This window comes from Dasypus novemcinctus, chromosome 13, assembly GCF_030445035.2.
Source record: "Dasypus novemcinctus isolate mDasNov1 chromosome 13, mDasNov1.1.hap2, whole genome shotgun sequence".
In the NCBI taxonomy this organism is placed as follows: domain Eukaryota; kingdom Metazoa; phylum Chordata; class Mammalia; order Cingulata; family Dasypodidae; genus Dasypus; species Dasypus novemcinctus.
This window is the reverse complement of record NC_080685.1, coordinates 91,489,218-91,510,374: the sequence shown is the minus strand read 5'-3', so window position 1 is coordinate 91,510,374 and position 21,157 is coordinate 91,489,218. Positions and strand designations below refer to the sequence as shown.

Genomic DNA, 21,157 nt, shown 5'->3' with positions numbered 1-21,157 from the left:
CAGAGGTCATTATCGACCTTCACCAGAGGATCCGTGTGCTCTACAGCCCAGGTGTCTGTTCCCCCTGACATCAACTCCCTTTTTTCCTTTTTCAAAAGAGATCATTAAGAAGTAAAGCCAGGACAGTGTCATGGTTTAGTTCTCATTCTGCCTATGTCATCAATAGAATCTCTTTTTCTCCAGTAAGAAAAGCTTTCTAGGGAGAGGAACAACTTTGGTAGCTACAATAAAAGGAGATGCACACTACAAAACTCTCCAGCCCCAGAAACCTACCGTTCCTTCGGATTACCTCGAGGAAAGGGGAGCTTGGGAAGAGGAAAGGGGGGGGCTGGGCTCAGCACCAGGGCTGGGAGGGTCCTGTACGGCCAGCAGATGGAGCGCTCTGAAGACATGGTCTCCGAGCCCTGATGCCACTGGTCGGAGGTTTGTATTCAACCAAGAGTCTTTCCAGGGTTTCAACTTGCGCGTGTGTGCTTAGCTATTGTGAGCAAGATGTTTTTCATTTCACGTTTTCATTAGATGCTGGAAAAAATATATTTAATCATTGTTGACTGCATGCCATTATTTTAAAAACATTTTAAGTTAATTCTCTGAGGATTTCTAGGGGTAGGATTAAATCTGCAAACCATGACAAGTCTTATCCCTCTTTCCAATAGCAGAGATCTTATTTTTGTTACCTGTCTTATTGCACTGATTAGAACTTCTAGAGCAATGTTATACAATAAAGGCAGTGGTAGGTTTGCAGACATTCTTACTTTGTTTCTGCTGTAATAGGACTGCCTCTAGAGCCTTATAGTTAAATATTATACCTGATTTAAGATAGCTTTTCTTAAGCCAACAATGTGTACTTTTATTCCTAATTGGTTAAAAAAGGGGGGGTATTAATTTTATTGTATTAAGGTTTGGTAGATTTTATTTGGGATAATGGATTGTAATGTTAGTTGATATTTACCAGGACTGTATTTGTCATCTTTCATTCATAAAAAAACAACAAATTTAAGGGTTGATTGATGGTGAGCTTTCTAAATGGACCATTTAAAGTTCTGAAGGTAGAACAGGATTACTCAGTGAGATATAGCGCTGAAAAAAAAAAGATAACACACAGGCTTAGGTGAGGGAAAAAGAAGAACCATTTTATTTAAAGCTTTTAAGGAAGTTGTTGCCAATAATTAAAGCGCTCACAGAGAAGTCATTTAACCACAAGGTTGCCAAGCAGAGCTAGACTCCAAGTTTCTCAGCTGATTAATTTTCAATGAAATTTTTTTCCTCTGGGGAGAGATTTCATCATTTTCTCTGTGGAGGTCTCCAGTGTTTCATACTTTACCTGGAAGGTCTTCCTAACATCTGATCTGAATCCTTCTTGCTGGAATTTAGGCCTATTTTTCTCTCGATGCCTTCTTAAAAGAAAAGAAGACACCCCTCCCCCAAATAGTGCAAGAAATAGAGAACTGTGCCCCATGTAAAAATCTAGAATTCACAAGGCCACTTGAGCGTACTCCACCTGCTCAGAGGCAGCAGGGTTTGCAAAAATCCAGAAATTGGGCTTGTGGCTTTTTGGATTGACATTCACATAATCTGTAGTTTCCTTCAAGTTCTCATAGTCCAGGGCAGATTCATTCTTTGGTGCTCCAGGGGCTGAAAAGACCACTTGTGTATAATTCACTTCCTTGGGGATCTTGGGGAAAAAGCAGAGAAATGGGGGGTCAAGAGCCTACCCCATTTGGAGGAGGTAAAACCCCAGGACTGAACTCTCATTCAAAAAGGCTTGCCCAAGGCTTGGCAGGAAAGGATCTGAGCCCTAGGTGGCTGGACTCCCGTGTCTGAGGACAGGGCCAGGGCCAGGGCCAGGGGAAGACTGCCAGTGACCTTGCTCCACTTGCCTGCAGGGAATGGGCTTAAGGATGAGAAGATGCAAAGATTTGATCCAAGTGGGGTCAAGACTCAGCAGACTTTGGCGCCGGGTGTGAGGTCTGGGGAGAAGGGGTTTTCCCATGAGCTCTTTCATTTAATTTCTATTGCCTACCCAGACACACTTTGTTTGAATGGTCCATGCTGACATGAGGCTGGGGGTGCAAGCCTGACCCTCACCTGAGGATGCTGTGATGACTCATGAAGCCCCTCCTTCCTTGCTCCCACCTCCTTAGTGGGGGTGGCCTGAGCTCCCAGTGTTTTACAGCAGGGACTCCCCAGACTGTGCATGCAGGGCTGAGAGCACCCGTTACCTGGTGGGTAGAAGGCAAACCGTCGGAGCTGTCGGAGCTGTCCGAGGATGTGTCACTGTCATCTGGGGAGAAAAGGAAACTGTTCCAGAGAAAGCCAGAGGGTGCCTTAACAGAGACAATGGAAGGGGAAGAAGAGACAAAGAGGCAGAGCCTGCACCACACTGGAGGAACGGAGAAGAGGGGTCGCTCCTCCCCAAGGGAGAGTAGACAAGGAACAGAAAAAGGGTGATGGGAGGCAGAATAGCCAGGAAAGTGTCCAGGAGCCAGACACTGCTGCATCCTCCAGTTTCATCTACAACTCTGCAAGAAAAACTCGGCCCGACTGTGCTGGAGAAGGATTAGCCAGCAGGGGAGGCGAGCGCCGCGCAGGCAGTCTGGCCGCAGAGTGCCAGCGGGTTCTCTAGTCCACACCTGCCCGAACTCCGGGGGACCCTGAGCAGGTCACATCCCTTTTTGAGCCCTAATCATTGCCCTTGTAAAACAAGAGGGTTGGCTGAGAATCTCTGAGGCCCTGCCAGGCAAGCGGTCTCTGATTCTGGCCAGGCAGCCGGGGAGGTTTGGGGTGAGGGGTCAGTGTGAGGCCAGAGTGGCTCGCATTCTGCAGAAACACTGATTGCATGGAGTGAGCCTCCTCTGGTTCCCACATGCCCTGGAGCCTTATCTCAGTGCCAAGAAAGACTGACAACCAGACTTTCCAACTGAAGAGATCAAATCAGGACAAGATAACCCCCTGGGAAAAGCGCTAGCTGCAGGGCCAGCCTCCTTCAGGGAGCTCATTTCCATGTGAGTAGTGACCTGGTCCGGACCTCCCCAGCCTGAGATAGAAAACAAGAGGGTGGTGTTCCTGTCGGTTCACAGATCTACGTCTGCAGAGAAGGGTCCTTCCGGGCAGTGCAGCAGAGCCCGACTGGCCCAGTGCCACTGGCCCGACGGTGGGATGCACGGCAGCCGGGGCTGGGGCTGGGCAGAGGAGGTTCCACCATTAACTGGCAGAATGGAAGAAAAGGTGCCCCATTAACTGGCGAATGGAAGAGGCGGGCCCCCAAGCATATCCCCAAACCAGTAAGAGAATTCAGACCCCAAACCCAGCGAGATCTGCCCCACTGACAGGATGGAGAGCATTCCAAGCGGTAGGCTGGCCGGGCCGACGTGAGGGACCCGCAGGCTAGAGGCTGGGGCTGGCAGGGGTGGACTCTGGTGGCTGAGGGCAGGCTCCCCCAGGGTCCAGACAGAGCAGAGAGCCTCCTGACCCCTGGGCCCCCTGGAGCACTCACCCCGGTAGTGAGGATCACCCACAATGGTGCTTCTCTCGGCCTGAGTCTCCGTCTCCTTGGGGGCAGGCGGGTGACGGGAGGCAGGGCTGGGCCCCGGGGCCTGAAGTCTGGCTGCTTGCAGTATTTGCTCACTCTTGCTGGCTAGAGGGGAGAGGGCGGAAGTCAAAAGAGAACGTTGCTTAGGTTAGGTGCTCCCTTTAATCCAGTGCCTTCCAAGCCCTGCTGTCATAGGGCAAAACTTTTAGTGTGATCCTTTTAAATTCCATCACACACCTACTTAAAACCCGCAACACCTACTCAGCTACTCACTTTGGCAGCCTAAAGGCCTCTAGGACCTCACTCACTCCTTCCCTCTGGCCTCACCTGCCTCAATCCAGCTGGCCGTCTCAACTCCAGCCACACCCGCCTCTTTGCTCCTCTGTTACGGGCCAAATGCTCTTCCGCCCGAGGGCCTTTGCGGGTGCAGCCTGCTTCCTCAACTCCTGCAGGTTTATTCTCAAAGGTGAGCATCTCAGGGATGCTTCCCTCCCAGGCCATACCTCCTTTCCTTGCTTCATTCTTCCTCCTCAGTACTTACCACCATCTAACATAAATGTATGTTATTTATCTTGTTTGGTATCCGTGTTCCCCATGGAACCGACGTCCCACATGGGCTGGAATTTTTGTTTGTTTCCTGTTTTATCACCAGGATCTAGACAGGGCCTTAGGTGCTAAATAAATATCTGTTAGATGGATGGATGGGTGGATGGATAGGTGGATGGATGGATGATTAAAGAAGCCTAGACTTGCTTTACTGGAAATTTTTCAAAACACCATTCTGCCCAATTTCTTGTAGAACAGTCAAAGCAGCTTTATTTTATTTCCCCTAATAATAATGACTTCCCGGGACACGGTGTCTCTAACTTTCATTGTAAATCAGTTCAAAACTTTGAGCTAATCTTTAGGTCTAGCCACATTCCCTTCTGTTGCAATTCAAGGTCATTTCTGCATGGCCATGTCGTTGGTAGTGATGGAGGAAGTGACTAAGGACCAGGGTCAACGGGTGTCCTAGCAGCATCGCAGAGGCTTGTGTCTGCACGGAAGATCTGGGTAGTGGGAGGACCCTGGGCAGACATTCCTAGCCAGAAATAGTTTAGGTAAGAGGTGAGGTCAGAGGGGGCGAGTAGGATTAGTCATTTAGGAAGCAGGTGGGCGCCAAAGCAGGATGCGGAGCCATTTACCCATGTGCCTGCCGAGCAGGTAGCTGGTGGTTGCGAGGAGGCAGGCCTGGAGGAAGAGGGACACTGCTGCGATCACCAAGCCGTGCCAGAGCTTCATGTCTCTGTTGAGAAACGGGAAGGGTCAGAGGCAACAGTGCCAGGGATGTCAACACAACTTCAAGCCCCTCTCAGCGCCCAGCCAGAGGCAGACATCTGGCCTTGCTGTGTGTCTCAGGGTAGGTCCCTTTACCTCTCTGGACGGCAAGGCCAGGGGAGCCAGTGCCAGGGCTGTGCACATGTCCCAGCCCCGCTCCGGCTATTCTTGGGCCCACTCACTCTGTCAGCATGATGAACTTCTTTGCTGGGCTGCCTCAGGGTGTGAGCAGGGCTCAGGTTCCTTCCGGGGCAGGAGGAGGGGACCCAGGACGAGCCACCTTGGGAGCTGGTCTCCGGCTAGCAGCGCAGCCAGGATCCTTCCCAAGACCTGCAGGAGGCAAGGCAGCTGTCAGGTTCGGGCGCTATGCCTGATTTCTCTCCCCCTTGGGCAAGCTCGTCTGCTTGGGAGCCATTTATTTGCTTTCCTCTCCCCCCATTTCAGTTTTTGAATCTGCAAACTAGGCAGTAATGATATGAATAGCTAACAACCGGCGCTGAGCCCCCGGCACACCTCCATCTTACCTAGTTTGCATAGCATTGCTGTGAACACATAGAATTACCCTCCTTTTATAAATGAGCAAAGTGAGGCTCAGGGAAGCGAGTGGCATGTCTAAGTTTCTCATCTGGCCAGTGGCAGGTTCATGGATTTGGGCTCTGATCCCCAAGTCCACGTTCTCAGCCACTGTTCCCCACTCGAGCTGGAAGCACGAAGGGGCCCTGCTTGAGGGAACACACGGGCATATTTTCCTTAAAGAAGTCTAAATCTTACACACACACCGCATAGCTTTATTGGGCTTTCTATAACCAAGTCTCAAAGGACTCGATGCCTTAATGTAAAAGGGGTATAGATATAGTTAAAATGTCCTGCTCTTGTCTCATTTTGGATCAGCCCTCCTAAGATAAATTTCATTACAGATATTGATTTCTCCAGCTCTCGGCTGGGGTTCTTCTATGTTCCTGCGGGTGCAGCTGCAATAGGAAGGTTGGCTCTTACGGAAGAGCTCCATTTCATCACAAAAGACGCGAAAGTCACGCGAAGGGGCTGGAGGCTGGGCCAGTGCGTCCGGGAAATCGACAGTGTTTCATTTATAAAGGACCTCTGGCGCTTCAGTACTGATCAGCTCACACGGAATGTCTCATTTGTTCTTAATCACAGAAATTATTCACCCTCTTCCACCGAAGGGGACGACCAGAAAGGTGCTAGGGGAGTGTCCTGACTCCACACTCAAGGCTTTTAAATTTTTTAGGCTCTTCTCCTTATTGACTCATTAAAAAATCACGCAACTAGTAAATATTTATAGTAGAAAATTTTAAAAAATAAGCAAAGCATTTCACAAAATCACCCCAAATCTTATGCGTATCTTTCAAGAAAGTTTTCTATGCATTTTATACTCTTTATACATGTGTGTAATATGTGTATATACACATATGCCATCTTGTTAGAACATGGGATTATAATGATGAGTAGAACAGGTCAAAACAACAACCAAAATGACCAAAAATGACCCCACACATTTCCCAATGGCTCCCGAGGCAGGTGGTTTTGCCCACAGCTGAGAATCACTGCACTAAATAAATTTTCATGATTTCCCTATTTTGGTGCTTTATTCATACTATATTGCCTGCACATCCATCAATTTTAATACAATGTGACCCTCTTTCTTACTGGTCAAATTGCCCCCAGCACCCGCGTTAAACGAAAGTAGTATGTTGCAAAGAAGTTGATAGAAGTTGACTCTAACGTCAAATGGCGCTAAATATGGATCCCGGTTCTGTTCCCGTGTCTCTATTAGTTATTTAACTTCCTCGCATCTCAGTTTCTGTATCTGTAAAACGGGGATATGACAGTACCTACCTCACGGAGCTCTTGTGTGAGTAACGCTGCTTATAAGTCCTTTAAGCGATGCCAGGCCCGTGGAAGCCCTCGGTTATTAGTTATTATTGGACCTAAAGCGCTCTGCCAAGATGGTGACTAGAGGAGAGCTATTTTAGGGGTTGATCTATTTTAGGAAGCTTAGGCATTCGCTAGAGCACAGTCTGGAGATAAGATCCAGGACAGGATGAGGGATGGAAATTGTGACAGATGTCATTATTTAAGCGGCTAATGGCCCCTAACCGCAATGAGCAGGTTGTTCCTCTGGGGTCTAATTGCAGGTTGCTGATCAGACAAATCTGCAAAAGCATCTGCTCCTTTGCGCACACGCGCGCACACACCCAAACAATCTGGAAAGGAGCAGTTGAAGGTAATTATATTGTGAAAAGAACACCTGGTCCATGTGAGATTTTGCTCTGCCTTGCTCCATTCTCTTGTCAGGGACTGTTCTGCCCCTTCCCTGGAGCTGAATTGTGACTCCCAGACCCACACTAATGCAGGGCCAGCCAGGGGCCTCAAAACCGCACTGCATCAGAGTGCTAAGAGCGTTTTACCTGTTTGCTTCAGGGCTGGTGGAAATCCAGCTGGACTCCCTTTTATCGTTCCCCTCATCTGCTGACACAGGAGCTGTCTCCTGTGCAGCACAACAGCAGAGGTGAAACAATAAACACATCCCTTTTCCTGCCTGACCATGTTTTATTTGGATAGATTTATCCTAGAAGAAGAGGTTTAAAACAAGACCACAAGAGAAGATGATTTATCTGAAAATCATCACACAGCCTGAAGTAATATTAATATTGTTAAGCTAACTTTATCGATCTTTCAAAATTAAGTAGCTTTAAGGATTTTTTAAAAAATTATTTAATTTATTATTTTTGAAATTACTAATTTGAGCTGTAACTCAGCTGAATAGTATTTGTGGGAAGAGAACAAGACAGGGCGTTAGGAGCCTGGCTTCTCCTCCTGGGTTTGTCACTTGCTAACTATGTGCCCTTGGAGAGCAAAAGTCCTCGCCAGCCCTGGTAAATTAGGGGCTTGGCAGAAGTACTTCTCTTTAGGCCCAGAGCTCCCACCCTCCCTCCTTCTCCCTCCGTCTTCCCGAATCCCTATTGATCCAGCGCTCCCGCCTCCGCGCCCTTCCTTGAGCATTCCCGTCTTGGGGAAGCAGCAACCCACGTCAGAAAGACGGTAACACCTAGAGGCAGGCAGAACTACAAAGTCGACAGAAGTTATCAAGTCCCGACCCCAAAAACTACGAAGCTAGCGTAAACTATCACAACCTAACCCTTTGTAGCCGAGCCCCAGAACAGGTTAGAAAAGCTCTCTTCCCTCGTCCCCTGGGGCTGCTGTCTGTTAAGACTCAGCCCTGCTTGCTAAACTCTCTCTCTCATTAAAAGCTTTGCTTAAACTGACCTCTGCTCGGTTCTTTCCACGCCTAATCATTTTGTTCTTTAAAGCCTGGAGGGGGGCGGGGGGGGGGGGGGGAGGAGAAAGTGAAGCAAAGTTGGATGAAATGGAAGATTTTTAAAGAAAAAATTTTTATTTCCATTTTAGAATATCATCCAACCTCCTTCGTATTACTTGACTTTTCTCCCTTAATTTAATAGGGAATTAAAAATCAAATGGTTTTGAATAATCAAGGAAAGGAGGAAACACAAACCCAATTAGTAATGATAGATTAATAGGAATATAGCCACAAAAAGAGAGGTGATAAATTGTGAGACTACTAAGATTTTTAATGAGATATCAATAAAATTGATGATTTCCTAGAAAGGTATAAATTAGCAAAATTGATTCCACAGACACAGAAAATTCAAACAGACCCAAATGAAACAAAAACAACAAGAAAAAAATTTAGGGAAGCAGCATGGTATCAAGTTGCTAAAGGAAGGGGATGGAGTGAGACTGCCTAGGTTTACATCCCAGCCTTCTCTGAGTCTCAGTTTTCTGATGGGAACAATATGTTTAATTCTCAGGAATATATAAGATGAATATAAACAATACCTACCTATGATAAGATGAGGTATGAGAAATAATTACAGCATTTGGCACATAGTAATAAGCATCCAACAAATGCCGGCCATTATAATTTAGACTTTGAAATCGTGATCAGGGCCACCTCCTCAAAAGTCAAATCTAGATGTTTGGTTTTTTTTTATATCCCCGTCCCCCCTTGTGGCTTTTTGTGTGCTGTCTGCTCTCTGTGTTCATTCGCTGTGCCTGTAGTTATTTATTTTATTTCCCCTCCCCCTCTTCCGGCTTGCTTGTTGTCTGCTCTCTGTGTCCATTTGCTGCATGCTCTTCTGTGTTTTTGCTTGTCTCCCTTTTTTTGTTGTTTGTTGCGTCACCTTGCTGAGTCGGCTCTCCACAGCGGTGCCTGCGGGGCCGAGCGAAACTCCACGGGGCTTGCAGGCCAATGGCTCTCCGCAGCATGCAGGTGAGCTTGCCTTCACAAGGAGGCCCCGGGAAGCCAACCCAGAGCCTCCCATATGGTAGACGGAAGCCCAACTGATTGAGCCACAGCCACTTCCCTGAATCCAGATGGTTTTACTTCTATCAAACTTACTGTAAAACATGTAATTCTTATGTTTTATAAGAACTGATTCAGGGCATAAAAAAGAAAGATAACACAAAGAAAGAAAACCAGCCTCATGTCACTTACCAATACAGAGGTAAATATATGATATCAAGAAATTGCCTCAGTAGTGAATGGATTAAATTCTCCAGTCAAAAGGCAGAGATTGGCAGAATGGATAAAAAAGCATGACCCAACTATATGCTGTGTGCAAGAGACTTACCTTAAATTCAAAGATAAGATACAAGTAGGTTGAAAGTGAAAGAATGGAAAAAATATATACCCTGCAAGTAATAACCAAAGCCGGGATAGCTACACTAATATCAGATAAAATATACTTTAATTAAAAAAACCATAAAGAGGGAAAAAGACAGTCATTATATATTTTTAAGGGGGACAAGTCAACAAAAAGATGTAACAGTTATAAGAAGATGTACCTAATAGCAGAGCCCCAAAATATACTGATAGATTTGAAGGGAGAAATTGACATTTCTGCATTAATAGTAGGAGACCTTAATATACCACTTTCAATAATAGATAGAATGTATAGTCAGAAGATAAATAAGGAAATACAAGACTTGAATGATACTCTAAACCAACTAGACCTAACAGACTTATGTAGAACACTACACCCAGCAAAAACAGAATACACGTTCTTCTCAAGTACACATGGATCATTCACAAAACAAGTCTCAATAAATTCAAAAATATTGAAATCATACAATGTATATTATCCAACCACAATAGAATAAAACTAGAAACCAATAAGAGGGAAAAATGGAAAATTCACAAATATGTGGAATTTAAACAACATACTCTTAATAACCAATGGGTTACAGAGGAAATCAAAAGTGATTCCTTCTGTAATATCTTGAAGTTAATAAAAATGAAACACAACATACCAACACTTACGGATGTAGTGAAGGCAGTGCTGAGAAGGAAATTCATAGCCCTAAATGCTTACATTAAAAAAGAAGAAAGACTTCAAATCAGAGACTCAACCTCAAGACTGGAAAAACTAGGAAAAAGAAGAGCAAACTAAACCCAAAGCAAGAAGGGAGGAAATAACAAAGATGAGAGTGGCAATAAATGAAACAGAAAACAAAACAAAACAAAAATAGTGAGAATTAACAAAGCCAAAAGTTGTTCTTTGAAAAGATCACTAAAATTGACAAAACTTTAGCTAAACTGACAAGGAATAAAAAGAGAAGATAGAAATCACAAAAATCAGAAACGAAAAGGGGGACATTACTATCAACACCACTGAAATAAAAAGGACTATAGGAGGATGCTATGAACAACTATATGCCAATAAATTAGATAACCTAAATGAAATGGACAAATTCTTAGTAATACACAAAATACCTATATTGACCAAGAAGAAATAGAAGATCTCAGCAAACCAATTACTAGTGAAGAGTTTGAATCACTCATCAAAAACCTTCCAACAAAGAAAAGTTCAGGGCTAGATGTCTTCACAGGGGAATTCTACCAAACATTCCAAGAAGACTTAACTCCAATTCTGCTCAAACTCTCCCAAAAAATTGAACAGGAGGGAACACTCCCTAATTCATTCTATGAGGCCAGCATCACTCTCATACTAAAGCTAGATAAAGAAACTACTAGAAAAGAAAACCACAGATCAATAGCTCTTATGAATATAGATGCAAAAATCCTCATCAAAATACTAGCAAACTAAATCCAACAGCATATTAAAAGAATTATACACTATGATCAAGTGGGATTTATGTCGGTATGCAAGTCTGGTTCAACATAAGAAAATCAGTTAATGTAATATACCACATTAACAGGTTGAAGGATAAAAACCACATGTTCATCTCAATTGATGCAGAAAAGGCATTTAACAAATTTCAGTACCCTTCTTGACAAAAACACTGAGAACACTAGTGTAGCAGTTTGATATTGTTTATGAATTCCAAAAATAGATATTGGATTATGTTTGTGAACTGGTCTTTTCCTCTGGGCATATTAGATTATATTGAATTCAGAGGTTTCACTTTTACTGATTAAATAATGATTAAGGCTTTGATTGGGCCAGTCAGTAGGACTTGGTGGGCGGGGACTTACAGAGAAACTGCACCGCAGAGAAGGGAGGTTGGAGTTTTAATGCTGGAGCCACAGGAAGAAAACACACAGGAGATGAACACAGAAGGGTAGAGACAGCTCCATAGACATGGCAGAGGCCCTGGGAGAGAGAAAACCTAATAGTCTATAGCTGAACTTGTGGAAAGATCAGAGCAGCTGAACCCAGAGAGAAACAAGCCCCAGGAGAGAGACGAGATTTATCCCAGCCTAGAGCTGATATTGGAAGAAGCTGGGACCATGGAGCCCTAGAGGAGAGAAGAGGAAGTCTGGACCCGGCTAGATGTTGGCAGCCATCTTGCTCTAACACATGGCAACAGACTTTGGTGAGGGAAGTAATTTACACTTTATGGCCTGGTAACTGTAAGCTTCTACCCCAAATAAATACCCTTTACAAAACACAACAGATTTCTGGTATTTTCCACCAGCACCCCTTTGGCTGACTAATACAACTAGGAATAAAAGGAAACTTCCTCCACATGACAAAGGGCATATATGAAGAGTCAACAGCTAACATCCTACTTAATGGTGAAAGACTGAAAGCTTTCCCTCTAAAATCAGCAACAAGAAAAGGATACTATTATTATCACTATTACAGTTGAAAAGGATGCTACTGTCACCACTATTTTTCAACATTATACTGGAAGTTCTGGACAGAGCAATTGGGCAAGAAAAAGAAATATTAATAAAAAGCAACGAAATTGGAAAGGAAGAAGTAAAACGTTCACTAATTGTAGATGACATGATCCTATATACAGAAAATCCTGAAAAATCCACAGCAAAGCTCCTAGAGCTAATAAATGAATACAACAATGTGGAAGGGTACAAAATCAACACCCCAAAATCAGTAATGTTTCTATATACAAGCTATGAACAATCTGAAGAAGAAATCAGGAAAAGAAATTCCATTCCCATTAGCAACTAAAACATGTAAAGGACTTACACACACGTGGAAACTATGAAACATTGCTAAAAGAAGTAAGGGAAGGCTTAAATAAATGGAAAAACATTGTGTTCATGGATTGGATTGGAAGACCAAATATCATTAAGGTGTCAGTCCTACTCAATATATAGATATTGCAATATATAGATTCAATGCAATCTCTAACAACCTTCTTTGCAGAAATGGAAAAGCCAATCATCAAACTTATATGGAAGGGTAAAGGGCCTTGCATAACTAAAGCTACATTGAAGAAGAGTGAAGTTGGAGGACTCATACTTCCTAATCTTAAAACTGATTGCAAAGCCACAGCAATCAATACAGCATGGTACTGACACAAGGACAAGTATAATAGGCCAATGGCATCAAATTGAAAGCTCAAAAATCAACCTTCATGTTGTGTGTCCTGTTGTGGCCCACTGGGTAGACTGGGGGAGAGTGTGGACTACAATGTGGACCACTGTCCATGTGCTGCAGCAGTGCTCCAGAATGTATTTGCCAGGTACAGTGGATGTGTTGCAATGATGGAAGAGGTTGTTGATGTGGGAGGGGTGGGGTGGGTGGGGTGCGGGGTATATGGGACCTCATAGTTTTTTAATGTAACATTTAAAAGAAAATAAAGAAAAAATTTTTTAATAAAATAAAATAAATTTTTAAAAAATCAACCTTCACATTTATGGCAAACTGATTTTTGACAAGGAAGCAAAGACCACTCGATTGGGAAACAATACCTCTTCAACAAATGATGCTGGTAAAACTAGATTTGCAAAAAAAAAGAAGCACCCTTACCTCACACCATATACAAAAATTAATTCAAAATGGAACAAAGACCTAAATATAAGAGCTAAAACTATCAAATGCCTGGAAAAGAACATAAGGAAGCATCTTCAGAAATTATTAGGTAATGATTTCTTAGACTTTACAACCAAAGCACAAGCAACAAAAGAAAAAATAGATAAATGGGATCTCATCAAAATTTAAAACTTTTGCTCCTCAAAGGACTTTATCATGAAAGTAAAACATTTACTTGGGATATATTGGGACCCCATATCCAAAAAGGTTAAATATCCAGAATATATAGAGAAAACCTTCAAATTAACAGCAAAAAACCAAACAACCCAATTTAAAAATGGGCCAAAGACTTAAAGAGACATCTCCCCAAAGAAGATATACAAAATGGCTAGAAAGCACATGAAATGATGATCGACATCATTAGCCATCAGAGAAATGTAAATGAAAATCACAATGTGATACCATTTCACATCATTTAGAATGGCTGCTATTTAAAAAAACAACAACACAGAAAATAACAAGTATTGGAGAGGATGCAGAGAAATAGGAACATTCATTCATTGCTGGTGGCAATGTAAAATGCTGCAGCTGCTATGGAAGACAGTTTGGCAGTTGCTCAGGATGCTAAGTCTAGAATTAGCATATGATCCAGCAATCTCACTATTAGATATATATACCCAAAAGAACTGAAACCAGGGACTTAAACAGATATTTGTACACCAATGTTCAAAACGGCATTATTCACAGTTGCCAAAAGATGGAAGAAACCCAAGTGTCCATCAACCAATGGATGAATAAATAAAATGTGGTATATACATACAATGGAATATTATTCAGCCATAAAAAGTAATCAAGTACTATTACATGCTACAACATGGGTGAACCTTGAAGCTATCATGTTGAGTGAAATAAGCCAGACACAAAAGGATGGATGTTATATAATCTCACTGATTTAAAACAGTTAGAATAAGCAAACTCATAGAGTCAGAATCTAGAATATAGGTTACCAGGGGACAGGGTGGGGATAGGGCATAGGAAGTTAAGGCTTAAAATATGCAGGGTTCCTCTTTGGAATGGTGGAGATGTCTTGGTAATGGATGGTGGTGATGGCAGCACAACACTGGGAATGCAATTAACAGCACTGAAATATATATATGAATGTTATTAAAAAGGGGAAATATTAGATTATATACAGAGTAACAGGAGACAAAAAAAGAAGTTGCCTCAGGAATGCTGATAAAACAATTATTACAATAATGGAAACTAGCATTGAGTTATTTACCTTTATCATGTGCTTTAGTCCTCTTACTCTACAAGAATAGAATTATCACTATCTCAAAGATGAGAACCGTGCCGCTGACAACAGAAGCAGACAAAGAAGATACAGCAAATAGACTCAGAGAACAGACAACTGGGGTGGGGGGGAGAAATAAATAAATTAAGTAAATTTTTTTAAAAAAAGGATTATAAATATAGAGCAATTTGTTGTGGTCTCCCAGCTAGAAAATTCAAGTTTCAGACTCAAGCCCATTTGACTCAAAAGCCTGACTCTCATTACAGGGAACGGCCTTTTATATAACACAAACATGACATCGATAAAGATTAAAGTTAAAATTGATGATCTCAGTAAGTTGCCATAAAGTATTTGATAAAATTGAATATCCAGTTCTGATATTCTTTAAAGTTCACAACATTAAAATATGAAGATTGTTTTTTTATATAATAATGAATATCCATTCTACAACAATAATCAGCATCTTGCCAAATGGTAAAACATTTTAGCAGTTATTTGAAAAGAATAAAATGTCTGCCATCACTATTTCAAAAATTAGTCCCAGAAATGCCAACCTATGTAATAATAATAACGAAGACATTGAATATTTATTGAACATGGTCTAGGTGGCAGAGACTTTCACATGTATTAACTCATTCGCTTCTCACAACCACCCTAGGAGATAGATACCATTATTATTTCCACTTTGCAGAGGACAAAACTAAGACACAGAGAAGTTAAGTAGCTTGCTCAAGATGACAAGAAGAGTTAACTGGGTTTTGTGCCCAACTAAGCTGGTGCTGGAGCCTTAGCCATTAATTGCCACACGGAAGAGAAATGAAAGTATAATGTTTGGAGAGAAGTCAAGTTCATCGTCATTTGCAAAAGGTGTGATTTTATAGCTAGAAATTTCAAAAAGAATCAGTTGAAAACTAGTGGAACCAGTAAGATTGCTCAATAAAGTCCTGTGGACATGATAGCCATTCTAAGAGTACCAGCTATTCTTTACATTATATTAATACTAGCAATAGCGTGTTAGAAAATATGATGGGAAAAAAATATCATGAGCCTTAGCAACCACCACGATGTAAGTATCTAAGAATAATCTTATTTTTTTGTGATGTATATATCTTCAAAAAAATAGAATTTACAAAAATGATGGGGGTGGGGGGTGGGAAGTAGATTATATGGGAACCTCGTATGTTTTTTAATGTAATGTTCTTTGTGATCTATTAACTTTAATTTTTAAAAGTGTAAAAAAAAAAGAGTAACCTTAATTATAAGTTTTTTTGAAAAAAATTATAGAAGTTTACTGAGCAATGTAAAAGACAAATTGATGAAAAGAAACATGATATTTCAGACTGGGAAACTACAATACAAAAAAAATCTTTTGAAATTAATTTATTGATTAATATAATTCCAATCATAATTACAGTGAGGATTTTTTAATAATTCAAGTTTATTCTAAAATTCTGGAAAAAATAATAATTATCAGAAGAGCTGAAACGTGTTTTAAAAGGAATTATGACAAGGTGGGTTCCTGACATACTACCTTTTGAGAGTAGCATAAATTTATTATGCTGGTCTGTACAATAAATATTTCAAAAAGTGGTACATAAAGCAGAAGGAGAAAAGGAAAGGGTTATGTAAAATGATGCCCACAGAACAATGGATTGGTTAGCTACCTCTAAGGAAAAAGAAAATAACTTAGATCCAGACACTATCGATAACAAAAATTCCAAAGGAGTTAAGGAGGTAAATATTTTAAAATAAAACCATTAAAATGAAAAGGAAATATAATTGAATAGTCACGGATTCATTAAATCTCCAGGTAAAAGCAAACATTCTCAGTTTAACTGCAATGGAAGAAAATGCAAAATAAAACATGAAAAGGAGGTGTATTTGGCTAAAAATATTCAAACTTTATGTATTAAAGTAAAACACACAAAATGTAAAGGCAAACAAAAATAAACTGGAACAGGTATGTAAAACTTAATTGTAAAAGGGTTTATATCTTTTTAAAATAAATTAAGAAAAACACTAGGACTCCAAATGCTTAATGGGTAAAGGATGTGGAACAAGCCACAAATAATCCAGAATGAGACCAGAGGTTCTATTGCAAAGGAGCTCTCCAGTGTTGATTTAAAAAGTGAAAAAAAAAAGGAAAACAATCTAAATTTTTAAAAAATTAGATAAATTATGGTAAAGGCATAGAATAGAGTATTATGCAGTTATTAAAAATTATGTTTAGAAAGAATTACTCCAGGGAGAGGATTCTGTTATGTGAACAAGTAGAATTCAGTTATATTTAGCTACATATAATTCAATCACAACTCTAAAAACTAAGCATAAAAGGAACGAAAATTTGTGAAGAGAAAATACTGGGTCATTAACTTTTTTTCTCTATCACATTAATTCAGTGATAACTCATCCAATTCAGCTGATTCAGTGTGCCAAATCCAGAATAGTTCATTGACAATAATTTTGTAAATCAAACATGAATTTATTCATAAATATACATTTACACAAAATGAGTTGGTGATGTTATTTAAAATGCACTTTGTTCAAAAAGTGGGGGTAGGAGAATGGAAGGAAATTTACCCAAAGGCTAACAAAATTTGGTGTTGGGATTTGGGGCAATATTTTATTTAATTCTTTATACTTTCTGTTATTTTGAAAGATTTCTGCAATTAAACATACTCTTCTTCCAATACGGAAAAAATATTTTGAGTATTGAAACAAGCCCAGAAATTCTGAGTGGCTTAAATTAGACTGATAACACATTAGGCAGATAAAGAAAAAGAAGTCATTTGGATAATTGTTTACATAATTATATCTCACTGGCTGAACATTTGACATCATGTTAATGAAACATTGAGAACATCAGCTAAATGACTGGACTTTAATCAATCAAATATTTATTGAGTTGCTTATGTGCAAGGTCCTGTGTTAAATACTCCGAAGGGCATGAAGAAGCTCATGTTACACTTGGGAAATCAAAACATTAATATACAAAAATCAAAAAGCAGAAGAGATGCCACAGCCAAAGCATGGTGAATGCCAGCGGAGTGGTATCAATAATACATAATATTTTAAAGGACTAAGAGGTTCCCATACAATAGAATATTCAGGGAGGAGTCATTGAGCAAGAATTATTTGAAAAACAGGCAATGGATGGATGGAAGGGGAAAGCAATTGAGCTGAAGTTGCCTGCCAAGCCAGGTCGTAGAGGACAGCTTTAGTGGAACTCACTGTCTTCACCCAAAGTTTGATATAGATTTGGCCACATGTTAGTAAGTTAAAGTGTGAGAAAGCAGAATACACAAGTAAGCATAGGAAAACGATGAAACGCAAGAACTTAAAGGCCGGACAGACTGGGGTTGGAATTTCCGGTGTGGCCTTCCTAGCTTTGAGTTGCTTTATCTCTCTGGGTCCAGTGCTTTCTCTGCAAAATGGGAGTGGCACCTGTTTATTTTCAAACACGCTCGTGACATCAGTCACCTTGGGCAAGTCACTTTCTCTCTCTCTGAGTCTCATTTTTCCTGCCTATAAACTGAGGGGAATGGGCTAAATAATAGATTTAGTTCTGACATTGCATTGCTCTAGGATTCCATGAGTCTTAAAGAGACATAAAGAGCAAGTCTGAAATTAATCAGAAATAGCAACGCTGAGCCTCAACCCAGCAAGCCACATCTCTAGTCACTCTTATCTTTAGGTGCAGATCCTGCCAATTTTTAAGGAGGAAAACAAGTCACCCAAAGTTTCTAATTAATAATTTTGGGGAAAGCGTTTTTATAAGAAATTACTATAGATGAATACAACGTGAAAGCATTTAAATGCAACTTAGATCCGATATCAAATGAGCAAAAGCACACACACACATAAAGAATTGTGAGCAACATACGCAGTAGTCATGGGTTCATGTTACTAGTTCCCACAAAACTCTGGTGAATTGGCAGGGGCCAAATTATTCTTCCCTTCCATAGATCAGTCAACGAAATTTCAGAAAAACTAAGCACCACCCACTGAGCCTGTTCAGCATGTGAGCACCTTGGTGGCTGGGACCAGGTCTTGTCATATTTTATGTTCCACAATTCCTGGTACGATACTTGGAGATGATGAGTAGAGAAAAATACTTTGTAACACTCTGTGCAATTAATTTGAACACAGTCACACTGTTTAACCTTGGAAGGACCACTTACTCTCCCTGAGCCTCAGTTTCCTCCTCTTGAATGGAAGTCCAATGACTCGCTCACAGAATTGTCATGAGGATTAAATGGAATCATGGGGCCTTCTAACATGGTTCCTGCTACATTGTCAAAACTCAGGGCCGGGGCCAGCTTCGTGGACATGAGACCTGTGCAGTAGACCTGGGCCCCATGTGATTGGTTTAATGCTCTGCTGTCACCTCTTGATATTCTAAATAATTTTTAAACAAGAGGCCTTGTGTTTTCGTTTTGCACTGGGCCCCGCAAGTTGTGAAGCCAGTTCTATTCAAGGCATTGCGCTGGACAGAACTGCCAAAGCTCACACAATACGGCCGCTGTGTAGACCCAGACTCAGGGCCAGTCAGTCAGCATGCCTTGAGTTCCTAATCTACACTCCTGCACACTGCACCTTCTGAACCCCCTCCCAAGCTGCCCACCGCTCAGAGGACACCCTTCCCCACTAAAGTTCTCCAGGACAGTTCTCCTTTGACGTTTGACCTTGGTCAAGTCACTTAGCACCTTTGTGTCTCAGTTTCCTCAGCTGTAAAGAGGAGCTATTAATGGTACCTACATCTTTAGGGTTATTGTGAGGATTATATGGTTTAATCTATATAAAGTTCTTAGAACCGTTCCTGGCACATAGTAAACTCTGTAAGTGGGCTGACAGATGTCTGCAATTGCATTTTCTCACTCCCAGACAGAACCTTTTAAAACTCCCAGGCTGGCCCCCTTCTCTCCACACATACCAGTCCTTTGCTGCTTAGAAGAAATCTCAAGGACAGCGGGGATATTCTCTGGGATCTGGCTCCCAGTTGACTTAAAGGGAATAATTAATGCTAGCTGCCATTGATGGAGCACTATGCTGGGTTTTAAATGTACAGTGTCTCCAATTTCCAGAGCAACCCTGAAAGGCGGGCACTTTTACTCCCATTATACAGAGAGAAAGCGGAGGCTCACAATGGCTGGGAGTGGCAGAGTGGGGATTTGAGATCAGCTATGCCTGGATCTAAAAAGCCTGCGTACTTCTTCGAGCCAAATACCCGCTCACCACTGCTGCCGCTGCCGCCGACAGACCTCAGGTCTCAGGAACGAGAGACTGATTCTATAAAGTACAAACTGCTGAATCTTGGGCTCACTCCAAGCTTTTTGTAAATTGAGATCCATATCCTGGAATCCCAGCCCACCAACAGAGACTCCTCTCTGTGAAACTTGTACACATATATGTATTCAAACAGAGCCCTCAAACTAAATTAAAATTCTACCTACCCAGACATACTTACCCCCAGGACTGTGAGCAAGGTCTGAGCCACCTTGGGTTTCAGTGAAGTCCTGATGGGACCATCTCTCCCCTCCTCCCCCCTCCCCTTAGCCCCACCCAGAACCATCTCCCGTCATCGGAGGTCAGTCGCAATTGCCTCAGCATTTCCACCTGGGCGGAGATACGCTGCTCAGAGGATAGCGATCTAGCAGGGTGAAGCAGAGATAAAAAACCTCCCATCTCTTCCAGCCGCCCTCTGCCATGCTCCCCGGTGCCGTGTGTGAAGATGGAGGAGATTAGGAGCGTCCTTCTCCCTATGCACACGCACTCAAATACCACGAATGCACACATAGCTCGGGAGAGTGGAAAGAGCACTGGAGGAGGAATCAAGAGGCCTGGGTTCAAGTCCCGGCTCCAGCACTAACTTGCTGTGTGAGCTCAGACAAACTGCTTCCCCACCGTAGACCTCAAATTCTTCCTCTACCAGATGAAAAAGTCGATCTCTAGATATTAGCAAAGTTCCTTCCACTTTGGCTCATCTCTGATCTGTATGTGATGTGGCCATAGATTGAGAGTGTCTGGGAAGTAAGACAACTAATGAGGATAATTTTTGAGGACCACTTCTTTGCCATTAATTTTTGAAGAAGGCCAACCCAAGACGGCTGATGTGGTTTAGGTGATAGTGCCAGGAAGGCAAGGAAGGTGGATTTCAGGCTGTCTGGGGTCTCAGGCTAAAACCTTGAGATCTAAGCTTGACCATGAAGACAAGAGGAGCTAAAAAGACACAGATGTAAAACAGACAAAGAAAGCAGAACTTCATCAGCCTCTGTAACGTTGCCCTTGCTTGGGACAAGTTGAGCAGCGTAGAATAGTGGTTTTAGTATCAGATATATTCAAGTCTGAATCTTGGCCCCATCATTTGGTAGCTGAGTGACTTGAGAAAAGTAACCTGATCTCCCTGTTCCTTAGTTTACTTATCTGTAAAACTGGATTAATAAAAACTACCTAATTTTTTTTAAAAACCCTTTATTCAAGGTTGAATAATAGAAATAAATATGAAAAACACTTAACAGATGGTCCTTTCTGTAGTCAACAACACAGGGACGCTATTAGCATTTTTATTATCTAAATGTAAGAAAGCTGCCCCACGGGCACATAGTAGGCTCTACATGTTTTTTGATCCATGGACGCATCATCAGTTTACTGTGGGTTTCTGTCTGTAGCTGCAGTTTTCTTTCCTTTGCATAGCGTATGGTAAGAACATGAAACCTCTTCATCACTTGA

General features: G+C 41.8%; 1 protein-coding gene across 1 annotated transcript; it reads right to left on the bottom strand.

Moving 5' to 3' along the window:
- Positions 1-1,114: 1,114 nt before the first annotated feature.
- On the bottom strand, positions 1,115-19,980 carry RHEX (regulator of hemoglobinization and erythroid cell expansion). The gene is made up of 6 exons (XM_058309326.2): positions 19,896-19,980; positions 5,032-5,179; positions 4,717-4,817; positions 3,497-3,637; positions 2,223-2,284; positions 1,115-1,711 (listed from the first exon to the last, which is right to left on the bottom strand). Exons 2-6 carry the CDS (start codon positions 5,040-5,042, stop codon positions 1,475-1,477), a joined length of 552 nt encoding a protein of 183 aa, XP_058165309.1. The 5' UTR covers positions 5,043-5,179; positions 19,896-19,980; the 3' UTR covers positions 1,115-1,474.
- Between the last annotated feature and the right edge of the window lie 1,177 nt (positions 19,981-21,157).